General features: G+C 43.8%; 1 protein-coding gene across 1 annotated transcript in view; it reads left to right on the top strand.

The window, feature by feature from the left end:
• The first annotated feature begins 11,822 nt into the window (after positions 1-11,822).
• Positions 11,823-20,364, top strand: part of LOC100547436 (protoheme IX farnesyltransferase, mitochondrial) — a 95,352-nt gene continuing 86,810 nt past the window's right edge. The window contains exons 1-3 of the mRNA XM_003211410.4: positions 11,823-11,951; positions 12,486-12,610; positions 14,047-14,350. Coding sequence (XP_003211458.1) covers positions 11,909-11,951; positions 12,486-12,610; positions 14,047-14,350 — 472 coding nt within the window. The 5' untranslated portion in view covers positions 11,823-11,908. The remainder of the gene's footprint in view (positions 11,952-12,485; positions 12,611-14,046; positions 14,351-20,364) is intronic.

Genomic DNA, 20,364 nt, shown 5'->3' with positions numbered 1-20,364 from the left:
GTGACTCCACCACCTCCCTAGGCAGCCCCATGCCTGACCACTCTTTCAAAGAAGAAACATTTCCTAATATCCAACCTGAATTTTCCTTGGTGCAAATTGAGGCCATCACCTCTTGTTCTATCGCTGTTACTCAGGAGAAGAGGCTGACACCCACCTTGCCACAACCTCCTGTCAGCGAGTCACAGAGGGCAGTAAGGTCTGTCCTGAGCATCCTCCTCTCCAACCTCCACAGCTCCCATCAGTCCTCCTCTGTTCGTGAACAGCAGGTCTAGTGGAGCATCGTCACCTTCTCTGGTAGGCTCTCTTACCAGCTGTGCCTCATTATCCCCTTCACACCCAGTTTAAAGCTTTCTCAACGCGCCCTGCCAGCTCCCGGGCTGGGATCTGTTTTCCCTTTGAGATAGGTGAGACCCATCTGTATCTATTAGGCCAGGCACTGAGTAAACCACCTCAGGGTCAAAAAAGCCAAAATTCCTGCCATGGTCCCACCCTTTAAGCTACATATTTATCAGACATATTTCCTATTCTTCTCAGTCTCCCTCCCTGCCATTGAAGGGACAGCGGAAATACAACCTGTACTCCTGCTCCATCAACTAACCGCCTCAATCCCCTGAAGTCCCTTTTGATAGTCCTCAAGCTTCTATTAATTTCATTACTGGCAGCCTGAACTGTTAATAAAGGGTAATAATCAGAGGGGTGTAAAAATCAGAGGGGTGAACCAGACCTGGCAGTTTTTTAATAATGTCCCAGACCCAGTCTCTAGTGAGGCATCGGACTTTCCTTCAGGTAGGTTATGCTGACATATGGGGCCTTCTGTTCCCCTGAGAAAGGAATTGCCTATGACAGTTACCCTTCTTTAATTCTTGGTGGAGGCAGTCTTGAGGCATGTAGTTGACTGCCTTGTCCTAAGCAACCTCCTGGGCGGATCTTCCACGGCAGCTGGAACTGGAGTTGAAGCTGATCCAATGGCATGTCAACACTGGCCATGGCTCATTAGAAATCAGTTGTAAAAAGTTTTTTTAGAAGAGAATTAATTCATCTTGCTTCTCTATTTTCCCACTCTTTGCTTTGGATTTTCATCACCCTTAGTGAGAATTTTAGGGGAAATTGTTTCTGAATGGCTATTTTCCAGGGCAGACAATTTCTCTTTTCTCTGCCTCTGGTAGAAATGTAGGCTATTATTTTTGAAAATGAGTATCCAAATTCTGGCTCCCAAACCTACAGTCTGATATGCAAGTTGAGCAATGGAGGGACATGCAAGGAGTTCAGCTTGTTCAAGTGTCACACACTTCTTGAGGTGCATTGCCATGAGCTTTGAAGTCTCCAATCCTAATAGCTCCAGCTCAGCCTCCATGATGCAACAAGCCATTGAGAAATGGATCCATTGAGATTTCCTGCACTTTCCTTCATGACACTGACACTGTGTGGGTAGTGAATACCGGGTCACTACGTGGAGATGGTGCTGGTTTAGTTATCCTCTTTATGTGGGTATATACGGACACACCTGTTATAAAATACATCAAAAATCCTGGTGGCATTAATTTTTGAAATGAATAGTTGCTGTGCCGTAAAGAAATCATTGACATTTCCATAGCAAGTGTGTGCTCCAAGCACACCCAGCCCTTCTGGTTACACACCTACATGTTTGAACTCATTTTTACTTTAAGAAAAACACTCCTGTTTCTTTTGGAGAAGGCATTAGTATTCTCCAGCTCTGGCCTACAGCTTATCTTGCACTGCAAAGAGGAATTCAGCCGCTATCAGTTTGCAACTGGGATTTCTGTGTGAGCCACATGACACCTTGGCCTAATTGAAGGTCATTGAGCTGGAAGGCAATTTGGTTAGGAAGGGACGAAATAATTCAGCAGGATGGAGAATGGATCTGAAAGAGAAATCTAAAAGTTAAGCAAACCAGAACCTGTCTTACATTTGGGAAATTCTCACTTTGCTTGAAAATACAGCCCCTTTCCTGAAGGTAGAATAGCTGACTCTGCAGCCCACTGCTATTGCCTGGGATGAACCTGTTGGGGCTGGGGCTGTGATGTGATGTGAAGTGCTGTGGATGGTCTGTGTTATCTAGTACAACCTGTTTCAAACCAGGTAGGTCAGGGAGTTTGGCAAACATACCATGTTAGTCTTTCCAATGCAATCTGTGCCCCCCTGCACTATTGGAGAGGTTGGGGCTGTCACATAGGGACTCCTGTGTCTTGGCAAAACCTGGGGGAGGGCACAGCAATGGGCACCAGGTTGGCAGCAAAGTGTGCTGCGAAGGCAGGCTGTCAATAAGAGAGCTTACAGCTGAGAGCTTTGAAGAGTAGAAAATGTAAATAGAGGTGTCCTTTGATGCTGTTGCATAGGGAAATAATCAGTTACTATCAGCGTTATTTAATACAGTACCAAAGTCTGCATGCCTGGCTGAGTTGCTTCTATTCGTGGTGTCTAGAAACAATTTCAAGTGTATGTAAAGGATGGAGGTGAAGAAAGAAAAAGAGCTGAGTTTTAACTCCTTAGAGCAAAAATGAGAGAGGCTTCTCCTCCTGCCCCACCTGACTTGTGCTCCTTTCCAGGTGCCCTGCTGAGTGCACCTAGCAGCAGGACAAAGCTGCATCAGTGCAGAGATGCAGTCTCTGGGACCTTCCTTGGTGCTGGGGTATGTCTGCTTTTCTATTTTCTTCTTTGAGACCTTTTGGGCCCCTTCTGTCCCCTTGAAACACCTTCTGTTCCCTCACTGTGGAGGTGAGGGGCTGCCCTGTTCCTAATGGGGATAAGCATCACTTCAGTTTCTTAGGGATACAGCTGTCACCACCTGTAGAGCAGTGATTAGCAATGCTTCCCTCCCTCTTCAATTCAGGTATCAATGATCTGGACTGTGCCTTATGCTATATATATAGCACCTAGTGCCATCTGATTTGGATCTTGGCTGGCATATGTAGGGAACTTAATTCAAGTGATATGGAGTGAGAATTAAAAAAGCCTTGGCCAAAGTCGGAACATCCCCTCCTCGATACAGCCCATATACACAAAACTTTGATTTGCAGAGCACTTCACGAGCATTAAGTTCTGTTTTAAAACACTGTCATGAAATAGAGTGAAATAAATTGAGAGTTTTTTATTTAGGGAGGGAAAAAGTTTATGATGAAAAGCTGAATTTATAGTTTAGTTCTGAAAAGAACATTTATAAGGATTTTAAAAACTCCAAAAGCTTCCTAAATGCCGTAGTAATGAAGGTCCCCTAAGGGACTTAAACTATGCAGTAGACAAATTCAGGTCAGATAAAGTTGCTGTTAATGATGCAACCCCTTCAAGTTTCCTCAGGTATAAAATATCAGACTTAGACTACACTCATTTTTGCAGCCATAAGGAAGAATTGGTTTGGAATTACCAAAGATGAACTGTTCAGACTGCACGGAAAATTACAAAGGTCTCCCGAAGGTGAATGTGTGACCAAAAAGACCAGGCTACCACCACATATAAATAAGTCATGTTGGCTGTTTTGAAAACAAACAGTGCCTTGACAAATGAATGTAGGACTGGTGAATAAGGGAGGCTGGCCAGGGTGATTTGACTCCATCCCCATACAGACCAGTAAAAAATACAGATCTGCCTTTATAAAACCCTCTTGTGTTGCTTCAGCTCTTACTGCCTGCTGGCACCCTGAGGTGTGGCTGTACCCACATCTCCCTCTCAGAGCTGCAGACAGGGAGACCCTCTGATTATTTGCCCTTAAACCCAGGATATTATAGTTTATTGGAGAGAACACAGGATTTTTCACGGTATTTTGGGTGAATATCAGCAAGTCTCATCTCCAATTTGTGCTTTATTTCCCTCCTTATATGCTAGCCTCCATGCCACTGATCTTCTGAAAGGTATATGTGTTTCAGAAGCTGTTCCTCCTGTTACAGTCAGCAGTGTCTCCATCCAGAGACATCACCCTATTCGGGTCATATGCAAATGCAGTTTGGGTTCCAGCACATTTGTCTCATTCTATTTACAGTGGACACTAAACCTGTTTGCACCTAGGCTGCATTTTTTCCTGAAATAATTTGCAAGCCTGAACAACAAAGCTCTGAATCTTTACGTTTCTTTTTTTCTTTTTCCTTTTACACGTATGCAGGGCCTTTTTTTTTTTACCTTCAGTAGCTCCATACACTGCTGTGCAGTTCTTCTCAGCCCAAACATTGTGGTTTATATTTGCTAGAGAGGAGCACAGTGGCTGGAATCCTGTGCTATGAAAGCTTTGTGATCCATCAAGTTGATGGTGCAGGCTGCATCAGCTCCCTCCTTCCCAATTGCAGATAGTAATTCATTTTGGGGATATAGCTCTCAAGAAGCAACTTTTACAGGCTCCTTCTTTGCTTCAGTGGCATACAAACCTCTCATCCTTCTGTTCAGGCTGCACTTTGGCAGGGCTTCTCTCATAGAACAAGGACTGGATGTCCAATATTACTTGTCATGGCACAAAACACGGCTCTTTACACCTCAGAAGAATCTTTAAATTACAGACTGGTAGAGCAGCCGGGGACAGAACGTCAGCCTCTATCAGTGAATCAAAGCATTCAGCTGCACTCACTGTCTTACATTTCTTTCCACTGGATCGGGCCAAGCGAAGCCAATGCTAATCGTTTGAGAGAGCTGCAAATGTTTTGAAATACAGCAGATTAGGGAAAGTCCATGATTTGGGCAGACGTGAATTATTGTGTGTAGATATAAATAAATATTGTTCCCAGCTCAGCCTCTGGCTCACGTCCAACACGCCACAAATTCATCAAAAAATGAATGGGTTAGTGTGTTAACAAGTGCCTGACAGACTCTGAAAACTGCCCAGGGGGTACACATGCAGTGTACTTGACCAGCTACCCTCTGCTGCCAAATTTAACCCTTAGAATATGTTTGTGCTGAGCGGAGCCAGCCCACAGAAGAGGCAGAATGTGGTGTGAGCTTGGATGGTTGCATGACGGAGCACAAGAGATGGAAGGTGGGTGTGAGTTATGCACAGCTTTTTTCAGTATCTGTGTGATAGCTGCCAGAATGAAATAAAGAGCCCTAGGTGGAGGAGAGCCCTTACCACAACAGGAACAGCCCACCTTGTTATCTACTGAGCAGCAGGGATGGCTCTGTGATAGCTAAAACTTGACTTTTTAAAACAGCGTTCTGAATTACTGAGGATCTCAAAATGGCTTATCTGTAGGCTGTCTCTTTCATCTCTTGCTATTTTTAATAGCCCATTATGAATCATTTTGATATGTTCATAAATGTTATCCTTCCTGCAAGTTCTTTGCTATGGTTGTCAGCTGCTGAGCTAATGTGAACATGGTTAGTTGGTCTGGGATGTGAGAGCTTCAGAAAAATATCTGCTTGGCTGCATGATTTATAGCGACTCTGAGTCCCTGAGCATCTTGTCCATAAATAAGGAGAATGGGTGCTCTGCTTTTCTGTAATCAAGACATCCTGTTGCTCTCGCTCTCCTTTGTTTTGTTTAGCTTTAGGAGGTTTCTCTGGACGTGGTTTGTCTTGTGGTGTTTGCAGTCAATAGGACACATGGTATTTCTCTAAAGAAGAGTTTTGCTGAGTCTTGGCTGCGTTTTGTGATTTAAAGATGGAGACACATGCAAGGCAATCGTTTCTCTTGGTCACTGAGTGTCCCAAAATGCTAAGAAAGTTTCAGGCCGTGTCTGGGAGCAGCAGGGCTGAAGGCCTTTTTGCATCCCCAGCTTCTCATGGTGTGGTTCTCATACGTGACATGATGTCCTTAGAAACTAAACCCATTTGTGCACAAATTTTAAAAAATAATAATAAAAAAATACCACAGTGAGGGGAAATGCTGGAGTTTCTCACGCTGCTCCTGGGAGAGACTCACCTGGCCCAGCACCTGGTGGGTGCAACAGGGCCGTGCTGACATTGAGGGGTATGGAGGAGAATCCCTGTGAGGAAACACTGCTGCCCTCAGCGCCAGTGCATCCACTGCCAAGACTGTGATTTTCTGTGCTGGTTTGAGGTGGGCAGAAAGCCCTTCCAGTCAGACACACAGCCATCGGGTACCTTTCTGCCACCATTAAACCTCTCCCTAACCTGACGTTGGGTGTTCTCAGAAACTATAAAAAGAATAATTTATGAAATCCCCAGATCAATTATATAATAGCATAATTACAAGGCTCGGGAGTGCTGTTACCCTTGCAAGTCAGTCATTTGCACTTATGTATTTGGTGCTGCTATGACAGCAGAAGGCATTTTTGCTGAATCCAACAAATTCTGCTACAGAACAACTGTCCAAACAAACTAGTGTTAAGTGGCTTGCAATGCTTCTTACATAAAGGCTTGGAATAGTACAGGGAAGAAGGAAGTCATGCAGAACGGGAAATTTGCTGGAAAGCTGTGAAGTCGGTGAGCCAAGTAACACGAGGTACTGAGCAAGCTGTGCTGATGTTACCAGTGTTCAAGCTATAGACACGTTCCACAAAATGCTAAAACCCCAGTGTGGGCAGGCATGAGATGCAGTGGAGCTTCAGCCCCAGTGATGCAGCAGGCAGTTTGTTAGGGATGCTTGAGTGTTAGCAAGTGGATCTAATCCAGCTTTTGTTTAATGTCATCAGAAGCATTTATTGATTGATATCAGTAAAAGCTGGATCAGGGCTTAAGTTTTTAGATAGAACATAAAGATGTGCAGAAATCCCAGCTGAAGTTTGGCTGAGTTTATTTAAAAGTCCAGAATCCACAAATGACATATAATTATGAAACATAATGTGTAAATATCCTGGCATGGTTTGCTGCTTTCTCACACGCTGGGTTGGGCAGTAATTCAGACAGCACAAATCGTCCCTCCCTACCTTGGGAATGGCAGATACCTGCAGGACTCACACTGCTGGGAAGGTTTAGGCAAAGGTGTTTTAGGACAACCATGCTGTTCTGCTGTGGCGTGAGGAAGAGTTGGCCATGCAGGCTCCTGCAGGTGTAGAAAAAAGGGTTCACAGCTGCTGCTACAGCATGGAACATTTTGCAAAACAAAGCTCGTCTCAAGGTGGCCATCTCCTGAATCTCCAGGCCCAAGCATCCCTCCTCATCTGGGTAAGGTGACAACAAACGTGGAGCAAGACTGCATCCAAGAAGCAGTAGAGGATGGGGTGCGTGCTGAGATGTAAAATGAAATCCATTTGCTCCCTCTCATTTTGGAGAGAGAACAGGAAAAATAGCCAAAAAAGCTACGAAGATTACAGTGAAGTAGCAGCCCATCTAAGTGAGATGTTTTCCAGGAGGAGTAAAAAACCATAAGTGGAGAATTTACACCAGTGGGAGCAGAAGTGAAAGATGTGCTGCTTGGGCTTGACAGTGGATAAGTAGGGAGATGCCTGGTTAATGGGGCTGGTGGAGCCCATCAGTGCAAAAATCTTATTTTGAGGAACAGATGCAAAAGCAACCAAACGAGAACAGTAAATCATAAGAACTGCTTCCAGGAGCTGCAGCCCACTGTGACTGAATTAGGACTGTTTGGGCATCGTTTGGAATGAGGAGGAAGCTGAAGCTGTTTCCTGACACTCATCCAGCCTCCACAGCGGGATGGCAGGCAGATAGGTGCTGCTGTGTCCCTGAACACGAGCATTGCTGCCAGAGTGCTGCCTACCTGGGCAAAAATGCTGCCAGGAGAAAAAAATGAGTCAGAAACAGAGTCTTGCAACGTGGGTGCTGCAGGCAGAGGTCTAAACCTTGCCAAAGTAGAAGCTGTAGTGTAATGGGATGAATGGGAGAGCAAAGCATGGCTCGGTGTGAGAAGAAAAGAATGATGGACAGATGGACGAGAGGCAGAAATCCCGAACATCTCAGAGCATACACTGATGAGCCACAGCACTGCATCGCTCACAACAAGAGCTGGTGGTAGGCAGAAGCAGAGACACTGGTTGTGATGAGAACATCGAGGTGTGGGGCTGGGAGTCCTGGTGCTTTGCACATAGCATACATGGGACCCGTGGCCAGGAGCTGCCCCTCCTGCATGGCTACAAGGATGAGGGAATTGTGAGGTGGCAAAAGCATTTGGGGCTGAAAAGCTGCAAGAACGTGCTGGTGGGCTTTGTGCAGCTGATGGCCATGTCTGCAAAGGGAACGCACTCTGTAGACTGTGTGCCTGCTCCATTTGGCTGTCAGGCTGGAAAGGGCTTCCACAAAACAGTTAATGTGTGCACTGAGCACTTCCTGAGCATTTGCTGAGTATAAGAGATCAGTTATGCAAGCTGTTTCTTTAGTTTTAATCTGATTTCCTCCCTCTGCTCTTAATAAATCTTATTTTTATTAGATCTTCTGAGTCGTGGGCAGCTTGGGAATTTCACATAGATTTTCCAGGGAAAAAAAGACCTCTGAAAGGAGGTATGGGAAAAAAAGGAAAAGAAAAGAAACAGGGTCTTGAGATATTCAGGCTGCAATTCTCAGCTGAAAGAGCACAGGACACAGGTTCTTTTCTTCAGAGTGTCATTTTCCGGGCAAAGAGTTGCTGGAAAAATCCATTGTTGATGCTGGCTGAGAACTTTTAAGGGATAAGGGGTATCACTGCTTGTCAGAAGCAGCAATGTTTGGGTGAGTTAAGAAGGGATGGCTGACACAATGGGGGATTGCAGGGCTCCGTGCAGCTCCTGTGTGAACACGTGGCTTGTTTTTGCTGCAGTAGTCAATGAAGAAACACGAGGGAAAGTCAGACTGGATGTTAGGAAGAAGTTCTTTATTGTGAGGGTGGTCAGACACTGGACCAGGCTTCCTAAGGAGGTGGCTGATCATATAATAGATAGATAGAATCATATAATGGCCTGGGTTGAAAAGAACCTCAAAGATCATCTAGTTTCAACCCCCTTGCTTTGGGCAGGGGCGATGATCCCCATCCCTGTTCCCATTCCCTTTTGGATTATTATCTTAATAATATACTTTAATTTTGGTTAGCCTGAGGAGTTCGGGCAGCCGGACGATCTTTGCAGGCCCCTTCCAATGGAACTACTCAATGTTCTGTAGGTCTCACTGTGTTTTAAGGAGTAATTCCCTCAGCACAGTTCATTTCCATTCACCTTGCTGCTTACTTCCCACTACCCACTCATTTGCACCAGACTCAATGTCAACTCCAAATTGAATCACAGCTGAATTTACACCACTCAACAAAACTCTACCTAAGGAAAGGCTGGAAGTTTTTTCCTTAGAGGAAGCTATTACAGCTCATAGTCCATTGCAGGTGGTGAGCAGGCTACTCAGGGCTTGCCAAAATCAGCATACCACAGGGTCAGCACGAGGCCGCCTTGGACAGCTGGGAAGAGGCAGCAGTTCTGAACTATACAAATGGTATATTTGAACTCTACTTTGGGAAAGAAACCGGTCTGGCACACCTGTTAGGAAAGACTACTGAGCCCTCATCTACCAGGACGACTCTTTCATTTGCTCTTGGAAGCTTCAGCTACACCAAAGCACTGGGATTGGCCTTTAGCATTGCATGAGTTCTTCTTATCCTTTATTTCTGTGTTCCTGATATATTTTAGTGCTGTTCGCTTTGTATACCATTTCTTATGTTATATACTGCAACTGGACCCAAAAAAAGCTTCAGTGGGGCTCAAGCTCATGGGGATAGAATTGCACTAAGCTACAGCTTCCCACGTGGTGCATTACTGAACTCCACAACAGCCACAGCTCTGAAATGATCTGTAAAGGTTACCACAATAACAGCAGGATGCCATCTTATTTATTTTGCACTTGGCTTTTAAAGTTCCCTATCTGAAAGTACATCGAGTCTCTGTGGAGCTTTAACATCAATGCTGCATTCTATGAAGCAAGGAAAATATAATATTTTTACAGTTGGTCCTTAAATCAATTTCTGACAACAAATCAATCTCACAAGAAGCCTTGTTGGTGTTATGAGTAAGAGAAGGAGAGATTTGGAGATTAGGGTATAATAATAGTACGCTGTCTCCATGAATTTGCCCTTTTGTATATCAAACTATTGCATTTTTCTGCTGAGATCTAATTAAGCCCCACCAATCAGATTTATGATAGTGCTAATAGGAAAAAGGATCGTATAATGCTGTTAATATGTGCTCCGTAATTAACATTAATGGGAGTCGCGTGGTTAAACACCCCGTGCATCACCCCGAAAACGGACTTGTAGGTGCAGTGTTTATTTTATAACCTCGTAGAAGCAGCAGTAGATTCCAAGCAATCTTAGCAAGTAGACAAAAAAACAGTCAGAGACGCCTCAGGAATCACTGCATCAAACAGAGCTGGCCCTGGAGCACTGAGACGAGGCAGGTTCTCCTCCTGCAGCCTTCCGGTCATCCTGCAGCACTGCTACTGGGGGATGAGACTGTGGGACAAAGTGAGCCCAGTACAGATGCTGGAAGGGCCGTTTGTGCTTTCTAACGACCAGTCAGAGTGCCTGGTGCTTTCTGGAGCATTCAGTATTTCGTGGAGGCAGACTGCAGAATTTAAGACCCAAACTCTTGCTAACAAGCCCCAAAGCTTGTGCAGAGTCTTTAGGCTGAAATACAACTCTGGCATTTGGATACTTGTGTTCACTAAAAATCTTATTATTTTTTTTTTCCCTACGATTAGCTTTAGTGGTTAAACCCAAACGGGTATGTGACATTCAGAGTTCCTTAAATCATCGTTATCGTTTCATAAGGAGGTATTTCTCTGCCTCGAGGCCCACGGATAACATTCTCCTTAATTAGGAAAGTAGTGTTTTACCCCTTCTCTACAGGGGTGCAATTTATTGCCCAAGTGAAAGGCAATGAAAATCATTAAACCTTAAATCTCAGCCCTGACACAGAACCCTTGCCTACTTCAACCTTTTCCTCTGTGACCCGAACTGCCCCAAAACCAACCAGCCATCCCAGCCCTCTATGTAGCCATTGTGTGTGTTTGCTACGTGGTGCTTATTTTATTTCCGCAGGTGTAAATTTAACTTGAGACCAAATCTCTGAAAGTTACAAAAACTTGAGATGCAAACAGGAGCTGCGAAGTGATATATGCTGAGTGATGAGAACTCAGAGTAAAACAGGATATTAATTGTAAGAAATGTGAAGTCCTAATTTCTCCCCAGCTCCCCAAATAGATTAGAAGTGGAAATAAATGCTTCCAAGTAGGATATTCTTGGTGAATTAGAGTGAGTGTTTTCATTTTATCTTCCTAATAATGATTTAAGATGACTTTTGCATGAATTTAAGCACTATAAAGAAATGAAAGCCTGGGGGGAAGACAGTTCTGAGGCAGATTTCCATGTTAAAATATTGAGAACCATTTTCTTAAACATTTCAGTGACTTATAGCCCACATCCCCTGAGCTTGAACTCTTAAGAGAAAACATTTTAAAGCTGTCTGGGGGTGTGATTATGCTTTACAGCTTGAGCAGTCCGAGCTGTTCTCCTCCCTTTCTGGTCAGACTGCAGCAGAGGATGCTTCCGCAGTGCCTTGCACCAGCTTTCAGCCTGTCACTCCTGCCCTGGGTGGGCTCAAACAGCAAAGTGAGTGTGTTTTCCTCTTGAGGTCAGCAAGCTGAGTCTGCTTGGCGGATCCAGCAAGGAGCAGCTCTGCTGCAAAGGAGGGCAGACTGCACTGGGAAGCATCAGCCCCTAAAACACGACCTGAAACGTGACCTCCTGCAACACACAGCTGATTTCAACTTCCCAAAATGTCTTCAGCAGCTAAATACCAGCGTGTTTTGGTTGTTCGTTTTAAATACTCGCGTGATGTTGCGAACAGAATGTGCTCAGCAGCCCAGCTGCGATTCACCTTTATTTTTAGAGCACCTCACTCTGCTTTTTTTTTTCCCACGTATAACACGATCCTCCCCTCCACCGGAAGTGCCGACCCGGAAGTCATTTAGAGGTCAGAGCGGGCAACATGGCGGCGCCCAGGCGGTGAGAGGAGAGGGCGGCGGGAGCAGCGGCGCGGTCATGAGTGCTGCCCGCTGCTGCAGCCCGCCCCAGGCGCTGGCAGGTACCTCGGGGAGGGCAAAGCTGGGCCGGTGATGTGGTAGATCCGGGGGCAGTTGGTCGGTGTGTGCTCCCCGGCTATCCCGGCTCCTGTGAGGTGTCTCAGTGCGGAGCGGCCGGGGCTGATTCTGCCCTTCGGGGTCGCGCCATTTAGTAGCGTTCCTGTGTGACCCCTTCTCATCTCTGAAGCTAAACGCAGGCTACTAACGTACAGGGCACGGGTCTCGGTGTCAGCATCCTGCCTTGTGCCCGCTGTTTTCTTTGAACACTGCACGTATTTGAGGTGGTTGTGGAGTGCAGGAGGAAGAAGACAAGTTTAGCAGTGCGTGACGGTGCGGGGTGGGTAAACTTGGAAGTAAAGCCCCGTGCCCTGTGCTTTTAGCTCACCCATCGGGTCTCCTCATATTTGTCTTTCCTGTCTCAGTGGCCTGGTTCCCATTTCTTGTGGTGCATTGTCCCCTCAGGTGACATGCTGCAAGCTGAGCTGCAGGTAAGAGGAGGAACTGAAACCTACCGTTCTCTTCATTCCTTTCAATAGGAATATTTGTCTGGCACTTGAAGAAAACAGGAATCCGGCAAGTCCCATGCCAGTTTGTGCACCTGTGTCGAGCGCCTAATGACAGACTGATCACATTTCAGTACTTTAACTTTCTCAGACGAATGGTAAGTCATGGAGTGTGTTTATCCTATATTTCTTATTCTTTAAGTATCATAGGATCATAGAATGGCTTGGGTCAGAAGGAACCTCAAGGATCATCAGTCTCCTCACCCTCTGCCACATGCAGGGCCACCAACCTCCACATTTAATACCAGACCAGGCTGCCCAGCTCCCTATCCAACCTGGCCATGAACGCCTCCACCACGGACGGGGATCCACAGCCTCTTTGGGCAGCCTGTTGCAGCACCTCACCACTCTCCCTGTGAAGATTTTACGCCTGATATCCAACCTAAATCTTCCCTCCCTCAACTTAAAACCATTTTCCCTTGTCCTGCTGTTATCTACTCTTTCAAAGAGTTGACTCCCCTCCTGTTTGTAGGCAGCTGGAAGGCTGCAATGAGCTCACCCCGTAGCTTTCTCTTCTCCAGGCTGAACAAGCCCAGCTGTCCTCGTAGGGGAGGTGCTCCAGCCCTCTGATCATCTTTGTGGCCCCCCTGTAGACCTTCTCCAACAGCTCCTTGTCTTTCCTGTATTGGGGGCCCCAGACCTGGACACAGTACTCCAGATGGGGCCTCAAGAGGGCTGAGCAGAGAAGAACAATCACCTCCCTGTCCCTGCTGGCCACCCCTCTTCTGATGGAGCCCAGGATACCATTTGCTTTCTGAGCTGCAAGGGCACACTGCTGGCTTATATTAAGTTTTGTCTTATGCGATGAGTTAATACTGGAGAGTGGTTTAGGAAAAAAAAAATATATTTCTCATATCTGGCTAGATCAGGCAAGTCCAAGCATCTCCTTTTCTGCACTGAAGGGCTAAGCAGTTGAAGTCTGTAAAATTTGAAGTTGGAGAAGGCCTGCTGCAGTGGGGATAATGCTGTGCGTTGCCCCTTATCCTCTCCTGACAGGGGACTTTTGTGCCTGTGGAGTGTGGTACTCATCTTCTGCTGGAAAACAGGAAATTGAATTAATTTCTTATTTGTTAAAATTCTGTTAAGATGATCATTCATTTCTTATAAAGATGTAGAAAGTTGAGTAGTTATTTTGAGGGGCTGAAGTTATTACAAACCTACGTGTACCTCTTTGCATATGCCTGAATTAATCATTCATAAATCTCTGATGGTTTTAAAAATGCATTAAGAAAAATCTGCTGTTGAAAGTAGAAGGAAAAAGGGAGTTTGTTTAGAAGCAGTTCTTCAAGATTAAGTAAATGTCATTGAGATAATTGTGAAATGAAAAGATGCCTTTTTTGTATGTTATCCAATCTAAGAAACTTTTCTTGTCCACAAAATCGGTGTGAAATTCAGGCTAACTCAGTCATGTCATCATAGGAAGTAATTATCTTTAAGAAGAGTAGCGTAGCAGTAATATTGGTGATGATAACAAAGTGAAGTTGACAAAAATATCTTCTTAATTAATCATGTTAAAATTTATCACTCTGTCTAGTATGTAACACAGTACAACAAAGACCTCAGCCAGCGAGCGAAACCGAAGTCAGATTCAGTTGTGTCTCCATTCCATGAGAGTCAGTTGGATCAAGAAAGAAAGGTTATACACAAGATGACGTCGGTTTCACCTGTTCATCAACCTTTGTCTGAGTTGAGAGAAATTAAGTCAGCTGCAGAAATTGGAGACCCAGCCACCCCACTAACAGCAGAATCCAAAGAAGAAAGGCAATGGAGAGAAATGAAGCTACGGCTGGATGATTTGCCAGGAATTCTGGCACGGTTGTCCAAAATTAAGCTAACAGGTACTACTGGTTATTTTTTCACTTCTGTCCATCCCCTTTGGTATTCAGAGTCCTCTACCATGTTAATGATACTGTGTATGTTTTTCTGTGATAATGTCCACTTGGGTGACACAAAGTACCTGAATCAATTTCATCAAATGTGTGCAGGGAAAAATAATTTAGAGCAAGTATTTCTTTGCCCATTAAATTTATTTACATCGAGGAGGAGCTTGCACTATATCATCAGCTAGCTTTTTGGGATCATAAGTGAATGCTGATACAAAAAAATAAGGTAATACTGGGTTAGGAAGTGATTTTATAAGCACTGCGTTAAGATAAGGCCTCTTTTCTTAAGTTTACCATCCTTCTGTTTTTTTTACTTACCTTCTGTTTTAGTACAGCTAAATATTTATGGTATCATATCATATTAACAGTATGAAGAAAGGACAATGTGAATAATTTCATAGTTTATAAAGGAAAAAATTGGGGTGTGATCAATTATGTTTTCTAAAATAAGGCAAAACTTACCTGAGTAGTCCATAGTGGAATTGTACCTTCAAAGCAGCAGTTTTAGCAATTGCCTTGTAGCCTAGCTACATTTATTTATTCCAGTAGTAATCCACAATAGCTATAAATGATTTCTTTGTGAAGTGCTGGTGTTATATGTAGGGGAAGGTGTAATGATCTGACCAAAGCCTTACATTTTGTCTCTATCAGGGCCAAGAACAGAAATATTCTTAAGTCCCTACTGTGGTGCTGTTTCCGGAGAGTGAAATAGATTCTTGATAATAAAGCTGTTATTCTTTGCCATAACAAGTTGTTATAACAAAGATCCTGAATTCTTTACTTTCTGATCATTTTTGTTCTGCTGTATATGTTTTCACTCTTTGTTTTCTATGGTGAAGTTGTACTGACCACATGCAGTGTACAATGGCCATTTAAATCTTCCTCTGCTGAAGAAGCCTTCTAGTTCTCAGTGTTGGTGAGGCATCTCACCTTTTGGACTTCACTAAACTGATTAAACTTTATTGATAGCCTCGGTGATTTCAGATTTAGGCATATAAAACTACTGACACGTTCATCAGTTCTCAGGATTATCGTACTTCAGGTTTTGCAACAGCTTTGTGACGTGCAATCAAAATTATTGCCTCTTCTTTCTGCATGTCTTAGTGGAAATGCTAAATCACAGCTTGAAGCAGTGATTAAGCACCTGGGGGGAAGGCAGGGCCAACCCAGGAGAGCTCAGGTGTGTGCAGTGCATCTGAGTGACTGGAAGGGGTGGAATCAGGATGCAGCCCTTCCCAGACCTTATTTAAGGGTTGACAACGGAGGCAAGGGGGTCTTATTGGAGATCTCTCTGTACCTGGGGCCTTCCAAAGGTAAGCAGCTTCTTTCCTTTATTTCTGTGCCCACAGCTGCTGCATTTGAGCAAGTCCGCACTCGCTGCAGCCTAGGACCTTGCTGCTCTGCTGTCATTGCTGCACCTTCCATCGTGTTACAGTGTGATACTGATCTGTCTTCTCCCTACTGTGCTGTCAGATTTTTAGCAGTGTTTTGTTTCTGTAGTGCTTACCACAGATAATACATAAGGGCTGCATGAACAATTAGCTCTTGGCATCTTTTCAACGTGGTGATTTTGTTCAAGTGACTGTTTTATGTGAGCTTGAAGCCTACGCTAGTTATTGAAGTAGGATTAAATTTAAAAAAAATAATAATAATCCTCAATAGATCCAGAATAAAAAGGTAAAATTCTGTGATAGAGCATCCAATTTATACGGGGGCTGAGGAGGAGAGGAAGAATCAACTGGTGTTTTAAATGCTTTAAACATACATTCTTAAATTTGCTGCTATTCCTTAGGGGGAAGCTGTGTGTTACAGTGGTGCTTCTCAGAGCAGGAACTGCCCTTAGGTGGAAGAGTATCTTTTTTCTGGACTCTCTTTGTATAACCTCACTGTTGCTACCAAACTTCAGAACTTTAGTGGTTCTTGTTTAAGTGCTGAAGACAACGTTGCAGGAAACATAATGCAGTTCTGTTTTAAAGTGCAGTGTTACTGAACACTGGGGAAGCTGAAGGTTACAGAACTTAATCTGGTGAAAATCTGTTGTCTTCAGATGTGTGAGGGAGTGAGGGGATGAGCTTTGCAGCTGTGAGGAAGGTATAAAGACAAGGCAAGAAAAAGTTTGATCTCTCTCTATGCTGTGGTCCTCGTGTATTTGGCAGGGAGATTTTATAGAAATTGGGGAGTATGAAAGCGTAAGTTGGAATTTGGGTGAAGAGGGGTTTGTAGGAGGAGAGTTCTGTTGGTCCTTTGGGTTGTAGGATAGCGTGGGAGGCAAGAAGGAACAATATTGGGTGTAATGTGTGAAGCTAGAAAATGGTTTTAGTTTTTATCTGAGTTGTGTTATCGTGCGGGCAAATCCGTATTCTGTACAGAGTCTGGTGGTGGAGGTCTTTGGTTTATTTATTTCTTTTATTAAAGAAGAAAATAGATTCTCTGAGGTCACTTTTATTTTTGCAAATGGCACACAACCCAATTCCCTTCGCCATGGAGTTCTGATAGATCTCATATCCTGTGTGTTGTTTTTGGCGGGCTCTTTATTTATACTCTTTGGAGTATAAAATAACAAAAAAACAAACTGTGCATTATGCTGAAATGGGACTTCCTTGTGCCCCCATCTTTTCCCGCTGCTGAAGTAAAGAGCGTGTTTGTTTGTGTTCTGAACTGTAATTCACCTTTGAAAGGAAATGAGCTTAGTTATTACCATACCCTCCTGCCTCATGTAAACTATAGTTCCTAGGACTCTGCCATTAGGAACTGCCTTCCCAACAGAGAAGGATTTTTTGTTTGTATTCCTTTGCCATAAGAAATGATTAGGGGACTTTTAATTACTTGTCATGTAATCTACCTTCTTGGCTTCGGTTTCCATCCTCTCCCATCCCTGCATTCTCTGCTGGCTGAACAGCTGTCTCTTACCATCCTGGCACTTGGGAAGTGAATGCATCTGCCTGATAAGTGTTCAGAATTATAAATTTAATTGTTTTCAGCTTTATCACAAAGTTCACATGGAGCTGAGAAACGCAGAAAGAAATGTGGCACTGCAGTAATTCTAATCATTCATAATGTGAACACATTAAGAATTTCAGGCTCTCTCATCCCCTTAAACTTCGTGTAGTGTTTTCCCCTGTGGCTGCAGATGAAAGCTAAAGTGAGCTGTGCAGGGCAGTTAAACTTCAGTTTTGAATGTGGGGATGTGTGATGAAGGCACAGTGTGCAGAACATTGGGTGTCCTCCTTAGTGAGCTGTGCTTTGTGAACCCCCTTGTTGCTCCTGTACAAAGGGCTGCCTTGCACTTTGCTCTCCTGGTGATGGTGACTGGTTGGCATTACAGCATGCTGTGTAGTGCAGGTCTGAGGAGTGGGTGTGTATCATCAGTACGTTGTAAACAGAATTGCTGATTTCTGAACAGCTGTGCTTTTATGTGCATTGCAAGCTCACTGTGGGGCTGTGTCTTTAGCTTCTCTTGGGCTGTGCCTGGAATTGTTGAGTCCTGGCTCTTGTTTCTCCTGTGCCTCCTGTGATACCAGCCTGCAGTTCTTGGTAAATACATGCTAATACTCTTATGTTTCAGGTGTTTAATTACTTTTATCCCGTATTTTAATATACAGTGAACATTTTCATTTGACCTCTTAAACACATGAATTTGCATCTAGTGACTGTTTTACACATTTATGCATTAGCTGCTTGCTTTTTACCCAGAGTCCTTCCTCCTGAAGTTTTCAGATTTTATAGTATCGCATTGCAAAGCACTTCTATTTCCTGACTCTTCAAAGCCATTTTAGAAATTTGGTAGTTTTTTCCCCCAAAATACAAGTTAACAGTTAATCCATTAGAATACGATGAACATTTTCTTTCTATTCTGATTACAGAAGCCTTGTTTCATATCTCACTGGCTGGCTTCTGGGCTGGGTTGCTTGCTTTGGTTCTGTGTGCACAGCATCCGTGAGTCACAGAGGCCTCTGAGTGACTTCAGGAGGCCACCTAAGCTGGTTTTTCCCAGGACCAACTTCAGGTGTTTCATTCCTGACTTCATGTTGTTCTGTTCTAAAAACCATCCAGGGATGGGTAATAACCGGCTTTGCCCCTGTCCTTTCTGCTGAAAAGCTTCTTGGCAGATCTAACAGAAACCCACTTTTGCTTCCATTTAAGTGTGTTACTATTTCTGCAAGCACTAAGGAATCTGGAAACTCTATAAAGTTTGTTTTGCTGTGTTGCTCTCACTGAAGATGTGAGATGTTTGGTTGTGTCTCAGAGGGTTCAACCTACAATCCTATTGCATAAGAATGATGATCTGTACCTTAGGAGAGAGTTCAAAAAGGCAAGCCTTGGGCTGTTCATACCTTGGTAATTCTGGAGTCATTTGTCATCTTTAATAGAGTCATTCCAGGGTTTACCACAGTCAGATCAGAATGGAACCTGCTGTGCTTTGTCCTTGCCTGGGTGCTATGTGTGCTACGGGCTGGCTCCAGGGCTGGTGGAATCGGTGCTCTGAGGAAGCCCGTGGATTTGTTTGGTGTTTGTTTTTAAGGCAGAGGTTTATGGGTTGTTCTGCTGCTATCGAATCGTTGGCAGCTCCTTCCTCAGGAAGGAAGATCTGGATGTTCCCAAATCAGGGGCCAAAATTCCTTGTGAAAGGAGAGTTGGAAGAATCTGTGCTCTTGTTCTCAATTCTTTTTTACATCCTCCTTTAAGAGAACAATCCTATATTATTTACTAGAAAACAACCAGAGCTTATTAGATGCATTGCTTACATATGGATTTGTCTGTATAGTAGTAGTGATCCTCCTGCACAGACACACTGAAGTGGAAATGAGGAATGGGGATGTGTGCTCCTGCCTGGCACTGTGCTCATTAACACCCTGCTTCATCCCTGCATCCATCACCCATCTGCAAAATGAAGATGATGGTTATCCAGCTTTGCATAATGATTCTGAGCGTTGCTGAGCTGCCAAGTGGTGGAGCATTGATGACTAAATAAGGTGTCTGTGTGTGCATGGGCTGGAAGTCTGCTTGCAGCTGACCCTAGTAAAAAATAAAAAAAAATCCATTTGCTTTAGTAGAGTTCCAGAATGTTTCTGCTTCAACTGAAAGCGAAATTTATTCTTGAAATCTGGCTGTACTAAAGCCACAAAACTTTGAGAAAGATTTATCAGTGTTCCTTGTATTGATTGTTAGAAGTCTACGTGTGTTTTTGGTCCTAAATATATCTTACAGGCCTGTCACAGTAGTTCTCATTCTCTGGTTATTAAAGTAGTAACTATTATCCTATCAAAGAAACAAAGCTTGATAGTGATATTTTACTAGCAGTTACTACAAAGAACACTAAAGAAAGAAAAATAAACGATTATTGCAGTTTTTCCATGCATTTTCAAGTTGCTCAACAGTGGGAGCTGATTGCTGTTTGCCTTGTGGTATTGCACAATTGAATTTTATATGAGATTTGTTTCAAATGAGTGTCCCAAATTTGTTTGCTTTGAGAGTTGGGCTGTCTGTAGTGTGTGGGTTACGATCTGCAACAAAACGTAGGTAGGCCTTCTTCTGCCTTCAGCTTCCCTGACAGCAAGGTGTGACACTGGAGGAATTCCATCAGCTCTTGGAAAGGTACTTCCTTATAGGTAGCGTCCCTTATAGCAGTACCTAAACTCTTGTAATAGACCAAGGAAGTTGTGTCTTAAAATAGAAATCCATTTGCTTTTGTTCTTCCATGCATGCTGGTGTGTCATCAGTGCAGGGACAGAAGGGAAATGTAAAGCTGAATTGGTTTGCTTTGGATTTCTTACCCGTTTATTTTGGCTTGGCTACTTTTTAATAGAAGGTAAACAAAATACAGTGCAGTGATTTGCATGCTATAAATAGAGTTATAAAGGCAGATTACACTACAATGAAACTGAAAAGGAATGCAAAGAATACAGTGCACTGTAGAGCTTTTGAATGTGTTATTGCTGGAAACACCATTATTCACTCTTTTTTTTTTT

Source organism: Meleagris gallopavo, chromosome 20 (assembly GCF_000146605.3).
Source record: "Meleagris gallopavo isolate NT-WF06-2002-E0010 breed Aviagen turkey brand Nicholas breeding stock chromosome 20, Turkey_5.1, whole genome shotgun sequence".
Lineage (NCBI taxonomy): Eukaryota > Metazoa > Chordata > Aves > Galliformes > Phasianidae > Meleagris > Meleagris gallopavo.
This window is presented reverse-complemented; position numbering and strand designations above follow the sequence as displayed.